A 12,264-nucleotide genomic window follows, 5' to 3' on the forward strand; every position below is an offset into this window, starting at 1 on the left:
TCTATTAAAAAATGAAAAGGAATGTCAGATGCATGACAGAGAGGGCAGCTGGGATGTCAGCAGGAAAGAAGGGGAACACTGCAAATCAGGAATATAAAGGGAGCAGGATTTCCCTGGCAACACTACATTTCATATGTTGAAACGACAGGTGCTGGCAGGCCTCCAGCTGAATTGCAGCAATGCTGTGACAGTGATACTGTTGCAGTGTGTAAATAAAATTTGTTTAAACTGAAATCATCTATTGTTAAATAAGTAAATTTTAAAAACTGAAAAATATAAACAAAACAGTTTGTCTTTTTCCAAGCATGGTGAATTTAGCATTGTGACAGGTTGATTCATTAGTACAGAAATGCACTAACATTGTTAACCTTGTTAACCACGGTCTAGTTTTTGGTGGCTTTTGAGTGACTATGGTAGCACCCTCCAAGAAGCCATTCTTGTCTCTTGCCTGCTCTTTCTCACAGTCTGTACCAGAACAGCTCTTTTCTCTCAGGAGCTAAATCCCTTTTTGTAGCTCCAAGGCCCACATCATTCAAAAGGTCATGGCCAAATGTCTTTTTTCCCCTAACAAGCTCAGAGCCTTTGCAGTCCTTCTGGTTGCCGAGGGCCCATCTCCGTTGCAGTGGGAATTGATACCAGCCCGCAGTGGGCATATCCAAGCTTGCTTTAATCCAAGTACTTCAGACAGCAGCACTGACAGCAGGGCCCTGGGATTTGAGTTCTCTTGCACTCCCTGGGGATTTACCTGTGAGTGAGATGATTCTGATGCTCAGGCTGTTTCATCCTCACTGCTCTGTGTCCCCAGTTGGCTTGCTAGGTTCCTAATGCTGCTTCTTCGTACACCATGCCCCTTCTTGCTGGAGCTTGGCCTAACTGCACAGATAGTTCAGCAGGAAGGGGTTTTTTTCTTTCTCAACATTCCCCAGGTTAAAGTTATTGTCTCCAAAGCACAATAGTATCTTAACATCACAATGTATATGACAGAAGGTGTGTGTATATTTAAAAAAAATATAGTTGTATTCCACTTAACAGCACTTACTAAGTAAACCAAGTGATAAAGACAAAGTAAAGCTGCACAGCTTCTATGTAAGAATATGTGCACGAATGCAGTATTTGCTCCCTAGTAGATATGAATAAAGTGTTAGAGGAGGAGGTTCCTTATCAAACTGACAACCTGCCATCCAGTAAGTTGACCAAAACTGGCTGATGTTGGTCATTTTGTCATGTCCCTGACTACTGCATTGCTGAAATAAACCCAGTTGTTTCAGTGGTGCTGTCTTCACATCATAATTATGAAACATAAACTAATTAGCTATTCTTACTATTACAGCTTTGTATTTCTTGGCTATAGATGTAATGGTGTGTTTTTTCCCAAGGTGGTCCAAGAGGAAATCGCAATTCCTTCAAGTTTTGTGAAGCTCAGTTATCTCAGTAGTCGGACACCAGGGTATAAAACTTTGCTGCGCATTATTTTGACACACTCGAGCATCCCCTCTGGAATGGCAAAAGTCCATCTGATAGTTGCTGTAGAAGGTCGTCTGCTTCAGAAATGGTTTCCTGCTGCAGCCAATCTGGTGTACACATTTTCCTGGAATAAGACAGATATATATGGTCAGAAGGTTTCTGGTCTGGCTGAAGCAATGGGTATGTAGAATCACCTTGATGTAAGCAGAAGCACTCACACACATCAAGCAAGGAAAACCTGGCAAATAAATTTTGTTGCTGCTCCTACATTCTTTTAAATCAAATGCCTCTTTAGCTAAAGTCACTGAAGTGACTTGTATGATTTCCCAAGAACATTTATTTTCTTGTTCTTCCAATGTCATCTTTCTAATTTAATCAATTTGAAAATTCCCTTTTCCCTCAGAGAATGGTTCTGTACTAACGGCATTATATTCAGCTGTCTCTGGTTTTGAATGTTACTCTGAATATGACCTTTGGTGTGTCATTGTTTCTGTCATTTTTTGGCTGTGACATTTAAAATGTCATTTCCGCTTAGGGTTTGCAAAATTCTAACTTTTGGGCATCCTTTCTTACTACATTCCATGTCCCCAGCAGTTAAAACTAATTGATTTGTATTTTTAAGATGTTTACCCAAAAATCATCATGTTTCATGGGCTTTGTTCAGCCAGCAGCATAGGCTATTCTGAGAATTGCTACAGAAGTGCTGTCTGTGCAAACACATTTTATTTAGCCAGCTTTTTTTTTTATTAATTTCATGATTTATTTTTTTAAGGGATTTCTATTTTTTAATTTAATTCGATATTATGTTGTTCAATGGATGTTGTACAATAGATGCTTTGTATTAGGATCACTTTGCAAGCAAAGCTTAGTGTTCTGTTTGCTTTTTATGTCAGAGCAATTATGAACAGATGCACTGGCACATCAGGCTGTATGGGAAGAGTAGCAGGGACGACAGAGCACAAGGAATATGTTCATTCCATACATGAAAATGTTGTTCTGAGGGGCAGCCAGGAGCTTCGTTCAGGATCTGTTGTGTTGTCCATGCAGGCAGAGTGCCTGCAGAGTGACCTGTACAGAGCCAAAAGGTGCCAGGCAGGCTCTGCAGCTCCCAGGGCCTCTGGTGTGTGAAAGTGTTACTGAGTGGTCCCAGACAGGTGGTCTGAGAGGGACTCTGTGGGGAGGGAATGGAGCAAAGGAGGATTATGGCATTTTCCTTGTCATTGCTTCCATGAGAATGATACAGGCATAGATAGATAGGGATGAATGATTGTGAGACCAAGGTGTGGAGTATGATTACATAATGCAATATGCAAGGGAAAAGGTCAGACGAAGCTTTTCCCAGAGTGGTGGTCCTGCTGTCTCCTTGAAACACACAGCACTGTCTGCTGCCTGCAGGGACATTCCCACATTCTGTCCTTACCATGGGTCATCACTCACATGCCTTTGATCATGAAATGAGCCAGATCAGGAACAAATTCAACTGAAAACTGAAGCAACCAAGGAATAAGTAATACATTTTTTATTTAATTGGTTTCCTAATCTGCTATGAATTCTCATGCAGAAGTTCTGGTCCTTTTATTCCAGCTTTAGCTCTCACATTGCATTGGACTAAAGGAATCCAAACTCCAGCCTTGGTGCAAGGGTGCAAGGTCTGGGTGCAAGGTCTCCAGAGCTGCTGCATCATCTCTCCTATGACACTGATGCCAAGGTCCTGAACATCCCAGGTGTGGGGTGTGGCAAGAAGGAGCCTGCTCAGCCTCTTGAGATACAGGAGGCTCTGTGGCAGGGCAGATCCAGCCTTGTCCCATTGCTGATACCAGTTCCTGTTTGTTTTTGCAGTGAGGGAAGGTATCAAGTGAGTTGTTGGTACATATTTGTGCAAATCCAGAAATAAAATCATATTCCAGCTTGCCCTTCAGCACTCCCATGGGTGATCAGGCAGGACTGGGTGGGTCACAGGTGCCACCTGGGGCTTTCCTCAGCACAGCTACGTGTGCCCTGTGTCCAGAGGCTGTCTCATGTTTGAGAGAACAGCTGACTGCACTTCCCCCACTGCATCATTTAATAGTCCTCTAATGCTTGTGAAGTCCAGTACATATCCAGACTTTAAAAGATTTTAATTCAAATGCATAACGTCTCATGAAATGATACTGTAGTTAGTTTCCCAAATTAGGAGTAGATGAGCTTCATTTGCTTAAATATGAATAAAGCTTACACAATAGTGCTGGATAACAACTTTTAAATTATTTAATTGGCGCTTAATTTTTTCTCTTTCCCTTAAAGTTTAGGTTAATCATGCTTCTTTCAAAATAGGAGCAAAAATCTTGATATTTTAAATGCATTACTAGCATGCTTTGTTAGATTCCAATAAAACTTTATTTAATTTGACACACTAGTTACTCAGGGATCTGCATCCATCATACGATTTTTTGTCAAAATAATTTCTTATGCCAGAATATTGCCAATATTTAATAATGCATTCTCTTCTGTTTTCATTTTAATTAAATGAAGGTTGAAGTCCTGGAACTGAGGATTATAACCATCTGCTTTTGGTTTTCTAAATACTATAAACATCTGTATTTTTCTTCAGGGTTATTGACAGCAGTCACATAGCCAGTTACAGAAAACAGGACTTTCTGAGCATATTTCCACATGCAAATGATTCTGTTTAAACTTGCTGGAGAAATGTTTGCTGGCATGTGTCCAGTCCCCAAGCTCCTCACAAAGAGGCCATTTTCTCAGAGTAACAGCTGAGATGACAAAGCAGGATTTTTTGTTCTGAATAAATCAGCATCATGTGGATGTTGACACACAAAAGCTTGGGGGTAAAGTCTATGTCACCTTGTAATCTAACACACAAAAAGGATTTCAGTTAAATCCTCAAAAAATGCTTCTTTATAACTCCATGCAAGTCCCTGCATCCCACACAGCAGCACTGAGGGGTCTGCAAGGATGAACCCTCCTCAGGGTGTGTGTAAACGAGCTCTCCAGCAGCCCTGCCTGTGCTGTGCTTGAGTACATTTTGTTCATTGCTCAAGGAAGATGGATGCAGATAAGTACAAATATTTCAGGGGAGGTTGAAATAGAGTTTACCGTCCTGGTTAATCGTGTCTTTTATTTCTTACCTGGATTTTGGCAACAGCCCTTAAGCTGTAGGTCTGTCACTGATTATTCTTCTTAACAGTTGTATGAAAAGAATTGGGTTTTGATACAGATGGTCAATAGATACTTTGAAATCCATTTTGAGACTGCAAAGAGCGGTACATAGTACTTGCTGACTCTTAAAGTCTAAAACCCTAGTCACTAAAGTTCACATTCATACACGGAAATCTCAGTCACCTCAGAAAAGTGCTGTAAATTAATTGGATCAGAAAGTACCACCCCACAATGAGGGTAAGCTGACAGAGATTTTAATTTCACTTATGAAATTACAATTCTCAAAGCCTGTGCCTAAAAAAATACTTTTTAAGTGTCACTGTAGTCATCCTACTGACTTTACCAGTATTATGCTTTGCCTTGATTACTTTGCATGCAAAATGACTGATCGGAAATTTTCATGGATGTAACACCAGGACTTCCAGTTAGATGGATCAGAAGACACTGCTTTAACACATATCACACAGATATTTCTTTCTGGAGCACAGAGCATAGGTGTCTTTCATAAATATGGGTAAATTCACATCGAAACCTGGTTGTAGTCACTCAAAGTGATTGCGTGTCCATATGTCTCTCACTGATGAGAGGGAGCAAAAAGACAGCTATCACAGTAACTGTGGGAGCAGGGAATAGTGAACTTCTAAGAAAGGGAGTGATAACCTCTGGAGAGTATGTGGCAGCTCAGAAACATCAGCAGTAGACAGGGAATAGTGAGGCTTTAAGGAGTTAGCTCAGCCCTGGTGCAGATGCCCCAGTGGATCCGTGGGCCCGGATCCCGGGCACTGTAAATTGTTGTTTCCCTTGCCCAGCTCTCAGCACGGTCCCAGCAGCTGATAACTGTGCTGTGAGTCCCAGGTCACAGAGCAAGACTGAGGGGCTGCATTAAAAGGGCACACACAGCTGGCCCAGGGTTGAACGTGTTAAGTGCATGACTGGAGGGAAGATGTTAATGTGTAGGTGGCAAATGTGAGGTTGCTTCAGGGGAAAAATCTGCCCTTTATCTTCTCTCTGCATTAGCACCTAGAAACAGTGTGCTTGGTCACTGAACCCTTCTGACTCATCCCAGCACAGGATGTGGCAGTTCTGGAAGTTCCATGCCCTTTCCTTTCTTGGGCTCTCAGCTCAGGGTGGTACCTAGAAGCTTTGCTGATGTTGGTTGTGAGAGCTCCTTTGGCAGAAGAATTGGACAAAGTGGCTGCTTGACTCAAACTGAAGCTTGTAATGTTTAAAAGATACAATATTTACAGTACTTAAGGAGATGTGCTTTTTACAAGTTAGAGTTTAGCTGCTAAAACAGGTTCTTTCTGCTAAAATGGTGAAGCAGCTCTAGAGCTGTTACTATATGGAACAGCTTCAGTTTGCCATAAAATATTTGTCTTACAAACACAAATTTTCACTGTTAGAGCAGGTCAAAATATTTTGATTATATACCGTAATGGATTTTAGGTGGTATTTAAACTATTTTTGGTTTAAGTAAAATGTACCTAAATCTGTTACATAGAAAAAGTGGGGGAAAAAACCTATTAAAAATGCTTCATTTAAAAAAAAAATTGTATCTTAAAATCTTTTTTAAACAGTTTTATTTTGGAAAGGTTGAACTATTTCAATATTTCCTAGGTCAAATTATGGAATTTGGTGTTAAAAAAATATTCTTCCTTTATGAATGAATTTCACTGAAATCTAGTAAAGTTAGAGATAAATATTTTTTTTTAAAGGTTGGTATATTAGAGGTATCAAAAATGCTGAAATTTTGTTTTGTTTTATGGAAGTACTAATGGAAACGAATTTTAATCAATTTGAGTTCCAAAGATCCACCATCCTTAGGGAAATTCAAAATTTTCCATCAGGTATTTTGGTAATGTGCAAGCATATTAAGATTAATGTGTAATTCTAGTAATGTTCAGCTTGTCAATCCATTTCTGCCTAACTGTAATTTTTACAGTCAGCAAACAAATTAAAACCAATTTTTTTAGCATGGATTCTTTTCTATTTAAGCTGTTATTCAGGTAATTAGCAGAAATGCAATAAAAAATCAAGTCAGGAGTCATTGGAGGAGATTTATAATCTTATGAAACCCATAACTGATACCACAGACAATTTTCTGCTTTGAAGTGGTAATAACTATAGCTCTAATAACATAATAATCTCTTAAAACCCTTTTTGCAAAAAATACCATACAACAATAGCAATCAGGCAGAGCAAAATTAGTGGCATCATTACTTGACAGATGAATACCAAAACATGGAATGACAAGGAACTCACAGAGAAAAAGGTAGACTGAGAGATCTTTAATTATTTGTTTGCAGTGTCGGTGGGATATGAATATGAAACATGTCCTGATTTTATTCTGTGGGAGAAGAGAACAGTAATCCTTCAAGGCTTTGAAATGGATGCTTCAAATCTGGGTGGCTGGTCTATAAACAAGCACCATGTATTAAATCCACAAAGTGGTAAGTCCCTCCTTTATTAACTCCCCACGCAGGAGGAGAATATAAATTTTAAAGGAATTAATTGTTCAGATTTTAAGTGTTACACTTCCTAATGTGTAATCCTCTTTGAATGTGCACCCTCATGTATTGAGAGCTGAACTGTAAATGCCATCTGAAAGGATATTTTTAATGTTCTGGCTCCCAGGGTTTAGACATTAATATCATCGACTCTTGCGATGGCTAACACATTGTGGTCGTTCAGATGGGAAAAGGGCAAATTAATTTGGGTTCGTTCTCACACAGCTGGTGTAGAAGTGCCACATTTCAAGTCAGTCTGTAGTGTGTTATATTCTCAGTGAAGTGTCTTCACCCCTAATTCATCCAGTGACTGCCACTGGTTTGTAGCAACAGCCCCAGGCGGACAAACCCTGCTTGATCACAGACCAGCATCCCAAGCCCACGCTGCCACTCCAGTGTGCAGCAGCTTCTGTGGCTGCCCAGTCTGTGGAGAAGCACAGTAAGTCATTCTTCAGTACAAGAAATGCAACACATTTCAAAGCATTAGTAAAATAAAAAAAAACTGTAAATGCTTTTGGTGTCATAACATTAACCCTGCAGAGATATTCTTCAAGCATGGAGGCTTAAATATTTTTTCCCATTGCTTTTGTTTTACACCTGGGAAGATTTATTCTCCTCCATGAACATCTATGATCAGGAACTAATGGGACTAAATTATTAAAACAATACTTGTGGATAAATTATGGTAACTATATATGGTTTTGCCAATAAACAGATATCTCATTGTCAGGTGAAGAGAAACTTGAGGTCAGATTTTTGGCACTTATAAATCAACAGAGTATTGGATTCAGAAAAGTTCTCTCAATTTGCTCTAGCTGAGAGTCAGTCCAATAAAATCTATTTCCTTCTGCAAACTTCTGTTGATGAAGATTCATGCACAGATGTATGGCTCTGAGGTTTTACAAGTTCTGTTGCTGAATGCACAGCTACAGTATAAATATTCGAAATACAAAAGGTCAGATTTAGTTTGTAAATTATCTGGATTTCTGTTTTGATTTAAAATAGTTTGACATTTTAAACAGCAGTTCTTTCATTCCCTGTCTTATTGGTTTGTATAGATTGTCTCTTTTAAATGCCAGCTATTGACATTTAACAAAGAGAAATCTGACCTCAGTCAGCTGAGCCTCCAACTGCGAGTCCCATAGTCTGCTCCTTAGTGGCAAATTACCACTTGCACAGTTTAATTTCAAGACTAAATTGCTGGCACTAACTCCAATTTATATGACTATCTGATAACTGCAGTGGTTACTACGAAATTCACCCCATAGGCACTAACATGTTCTGAGATTTTGTAATGTATCCAATTATAATCTGAGCAGGGCTAAGCCATTGCTCTCCTGAGCACAAGGTATGTGGTGACAAATTGCTTTCTGTCCCAATCTCAGCTGTGTGGCTGAGAGTGCCAGAGGGCACTGACCTGTCAGCCTCAAGCCACCTCCTCTCAAATCAGACTGTGCCCACTTGTTACAGGGATGGCAGCTTCTAACACCTGCTCCTCTTCCTCACATGGTCCCATTCTGCTGGACATGATCAAGGCTGAAGTCAGGGAAAGCTGCCAAGCATCTTTATCCATCACTTGCAGAGACACAGGAGGAAAGGAGAGGGCATGAGCACACCTGACTTGAAATCCAGGGTCTCTTCTGTTTGCAGTTTGAGCATCTCCAGTGAGGTGACCAAGCCCAGGCTCTGGGATGTGTCCGGGGTTCTTCAGGACTGTTACAGGCTCTGAGCTGGCTCATGTACAACAACTAGAAAAGTAGCTAAGGGCAGAAAAACAATTACTATAACAAAGCTGGTGCACACCTACCAGAGCAGCCTGTAGGTTCATATTAAAGTAACAAAACAAAATAATGAACTGTGGTAACCAAAAGGATAAAAGTAACAACTGTGCTTGTGTGCTTACCTAAAAACAAGAGAACTCACTTCCATTTCAGATATATAAAATGGGCTTTAAATACGGACAAGAATATGATTCAGACTAGAATTATGTATTTCAGACTTATCTCCATGCCACCATGACTGATAGGAAAAGCATTGAGTAGCTTTCTTGACTATGAATATATTTAATTTTTCACTTTTTAATTAAAGCATCTCCTCTGTATGTATGAAGAACTGCTCTTTTTAGAAGGATGAAACTTTTATGATTTTGAAACACTGCAACTGGATTAACTAGAGAAACATCATTGGAATATAACATTATCTACTGCAAATTGCAATTTTATTTTCAAACTAAAACTGGAAACACTTTGCTTGATTTACTAGTACTGAGGGGCTTATATCTAACTGCAGCCATTAAGCCTGGTTGCACAGCTGGTCTGCTACTGTGCACAACATTCCTGCTCAGAGCCAGGTAGATATTCTTCTTTCCTTCCCCATGATGGTTTCTCATTTTAGAGAAGCTACAAAATAACTGAATAACAAGAGATGGATGCAATTTTACAGACTTGCAGTTCACAGTAATGTGGAGGTACATGTATTGACAGGAGGTACATGTATTGGCATGCAGGAACCTTAGCAAATGAAAACTGTGTTATACTGCCAGATGTAAGGATTTACAAAAAGAAAGAAAAAGAAAATTATGCCTGATTCCAGCAGAATTTATGTGAAATAACAAATATTGTTCCAATGTGGCTCTCACTGGAAACTCAGTTTTTTTAGATGTATGCAATTTTGCATACATTTTGCATGAGTTTGGCTGTTAACAAAGGATCACATCCTGTTCTCAGCTATACTCCACTGCTCTTTTCCCACGTTTTTTCTCTCACCGGTTTGGAGGTTTGATCACATCTAATTTGTGACCTGATTAGAATTTAATGTCTTCTGGTACAAAGGCTTTTGTCAGTTTGGAAGATCATCAGGGCATTTCTCATAATCAAGAAGAAAACAGATACCATAAATATTAGCTCCTCCACTGAGGTCTTTTAAAGACACCTGTATCTCATGAATACAAATGAACGTGCTATTAACCAGTTTTTCAGGGTGTTATTTGAATTAAATATTTTTTTCTGATGGGCAAGTGCACTGATTCCATTTTTGCTTATCTGGGGCAAGGAGGAGTAGTTTTAGAGGGACTTTAAGGTAATTTCAACCCCAGTGCAACAGTGCATCGACTAAAATTAAAGCAGCAGCTCAAAAGCCTGATATTAAGCACACACTTACATTTATTGAGAGCAAGACATATTCTCCAGAGCCCTAATTATTTACTGGCATTTGTAAGAGGATGTTGAAAGATTACCTTAAGATTGTAATTTCAGACAAAGGGCAGCATCTTCATTTCGTAGTATTTTCATCCACTGCGTAAGAGAGAATATTGCCATTTATTTTGCTGGCATATTTCCAGGATGCATTTTTTTAAGCCATCAGTCAAACAAATCTATGCTTTCTCTTCTCTTTTCTACTGTTCATAAATATTTTTTTTAAATATAATTCCCTTCAGAATAGCTGTGGTAACAATCAGTAATTTCCAAGGTGAATTTTACCTTCAGATTTACCTGAAAGTCACAAAAAATAGTTTAAACAAAAGTTGGTAGAGACAATACATAAATACATTTGCTGTACTTTGGGAAAACTCAGACATGTCTCAACATGTACTTCCTGCAATGTCTAGAATATTCTCATTTCCCAGCATGAGTCCTCCAGAAAGTAAATTCCCTTGTGTTTTTTCCTTTAATACTGCCAATTTTCTGATGAAGTACTGTGCCTTTCAAGGGAAATAAGAAATTTTGGACTAGGATCTAAAAGAGTACCTATCTTCTGTTTGCAGGAGCCAAATTCTTGCAATAACTTGTCATTTCAAAGATACTTCATAAATATATTACCACACTGTTACTTAAAATAAGCACTATGGCTCTCAGTTTGAGAAAATCTTTGTACTAGTTTTGGTATCATCAACTTAGTAATTGGGAAAATTTTGAACAATGTATGCTGCAGAGTAGTGCTAGACTAAACTGTTTTAGCCCTTATGGCAGAAGGGAGGATATTATCACTGGGAAGACATTCACTGGTGCCTCACAATTGCTCTTTGACTCTTAACTTGGCTTTGCTGCACTTGGCACCATTTTCATATACCATGAAGGACTCACAGTTGAATTTGAATATTGATTTTGTATTGCCACTTGGTGCTCTTTTGTGAAAAATGCATAGTGGTCCTGCTATTAATCTCCTTTAATTAAATATTCAAACTGCCTAAGAAATTCTTCTGCTACCTAATAAAAATGTATGAATAAAATGAATATTAAAGCAGTAATCCCCAAGAAATCAGATAGCACTGCAATTAGCAGTCAATTTGTTAGAGCATTAACCAACCATGAGTTCTCCTCCTGAGATTGGCTTTAAAATAACCACTAGTCACTGCTGAACAAAATGGTGACAGTGGAGCTTGGGATGAGCAAAACTGGAAAAGATTAGTGGAACCTGTGACAGTCTTTAAAATATCAGATTTTTGTTGCTGTTTTGGTAATCTGGTTTTCAAGAGGATTTTGTAATCCAAAACTGCAGAATAGATTAAATGCCACACCTAAGTTTATATTGTCTCTGTTTTCTTCCCTCCCCTCCCTTTAGGAATCGTGCACAAAGGAAATGGGGAAAACATGTTCATTTCCCAGCAGCCTCCAGTCATCTCCACTGTGATGGGCAATGGACACCAGAGGAGTGTCTCTTGCTCCAGCTGCAATGGGCTTGCCCTCAACAGCAAACTCTTTGCGCCTGTTGCACTCGCCTCTGGGCCTGATGGAAGTGTCTACATTGGGGACTTCAATTATGTCAGACGGATCTTTCCCTCTGGAAATTCAGTTGGAATCTTAGAGTTAAGGTAAAAAAATAATAGGCTTTCTGTGATCAGTGTGCATAATCCTGACTGTATATACTGTGAATACTTTTATCCTTTGGGACTTGAAGAAATAGCCACATGTAGTTTCTTTGTGGCCACATCTGTCATCAACTATGAAACCAACTTAGCAGAAAAGTTATACTTACTTGTAGTCATCAGTTAAATAGGATGTTTTAAGTGGCCTTTAAGAACAGGTCTTGCATAATGAATTTCTGCAAAATGCAGAATTAATAAAGCTGCTTCTTCTTCCTGTGAGGTTTTCCATACATTTTTTCCAAAAGTTAAAATATACCATGATGGATATTTTTG

At 39.0% G+C, this 12,264-nt stretch overlaps 1 protein-coding gene across 6 annotated transcripts in view; it reads left to right on the forward strand.

Annotated features, from left to right (window-relative positions):
• The window catches only part of TENM1 (teneurin transmembrane protein 1), an 817,608-nt gene that overhangs the window by 743,872 nt on the left and 61,472 nt on the right, over window positions 1–12,264 (forward strand). For all 6 annotated transcript variants that reach the window (XR_004419458.2, XM_033072762.2, XM_033072761.2 and 3 more), the window contains 3 exons: window positions 1,377–1,644; window positions 6,927–7,070; window positions 11,688–11,937. Coding sequence is in view for 5 of the 6 variants with exons in the window: in XM_033072762.2 (XP_032928653.1) it covers window positions 1,377–1,644; window positions 6,927–7,070; window positions 11,688–11,937 (662 nt within the window). In the remaining variant the exon portion in view is untranslated. The remainder of the gene's footprint in view (window positions 1–1,376; window positions 1,645–6,926; window positions 7,071–11,687; window positions 11,938–12,264) is intronic.

Source organism: Catharus ustulatus, chromosome 14 (assembly GCF_009819885.2).
Source record: "Catharus ustulatus isolate bCatUst1 chromosome 14, bCatUst1.pri.v2, whole genome shotgun sequence".
Taxonomy (NCBI): domain Eukaryota; kingdom Metazoa; phylum Chordata; class Aves; order Passeriformes; family Turdidae; genus Catharus; species Catharus ustulatus.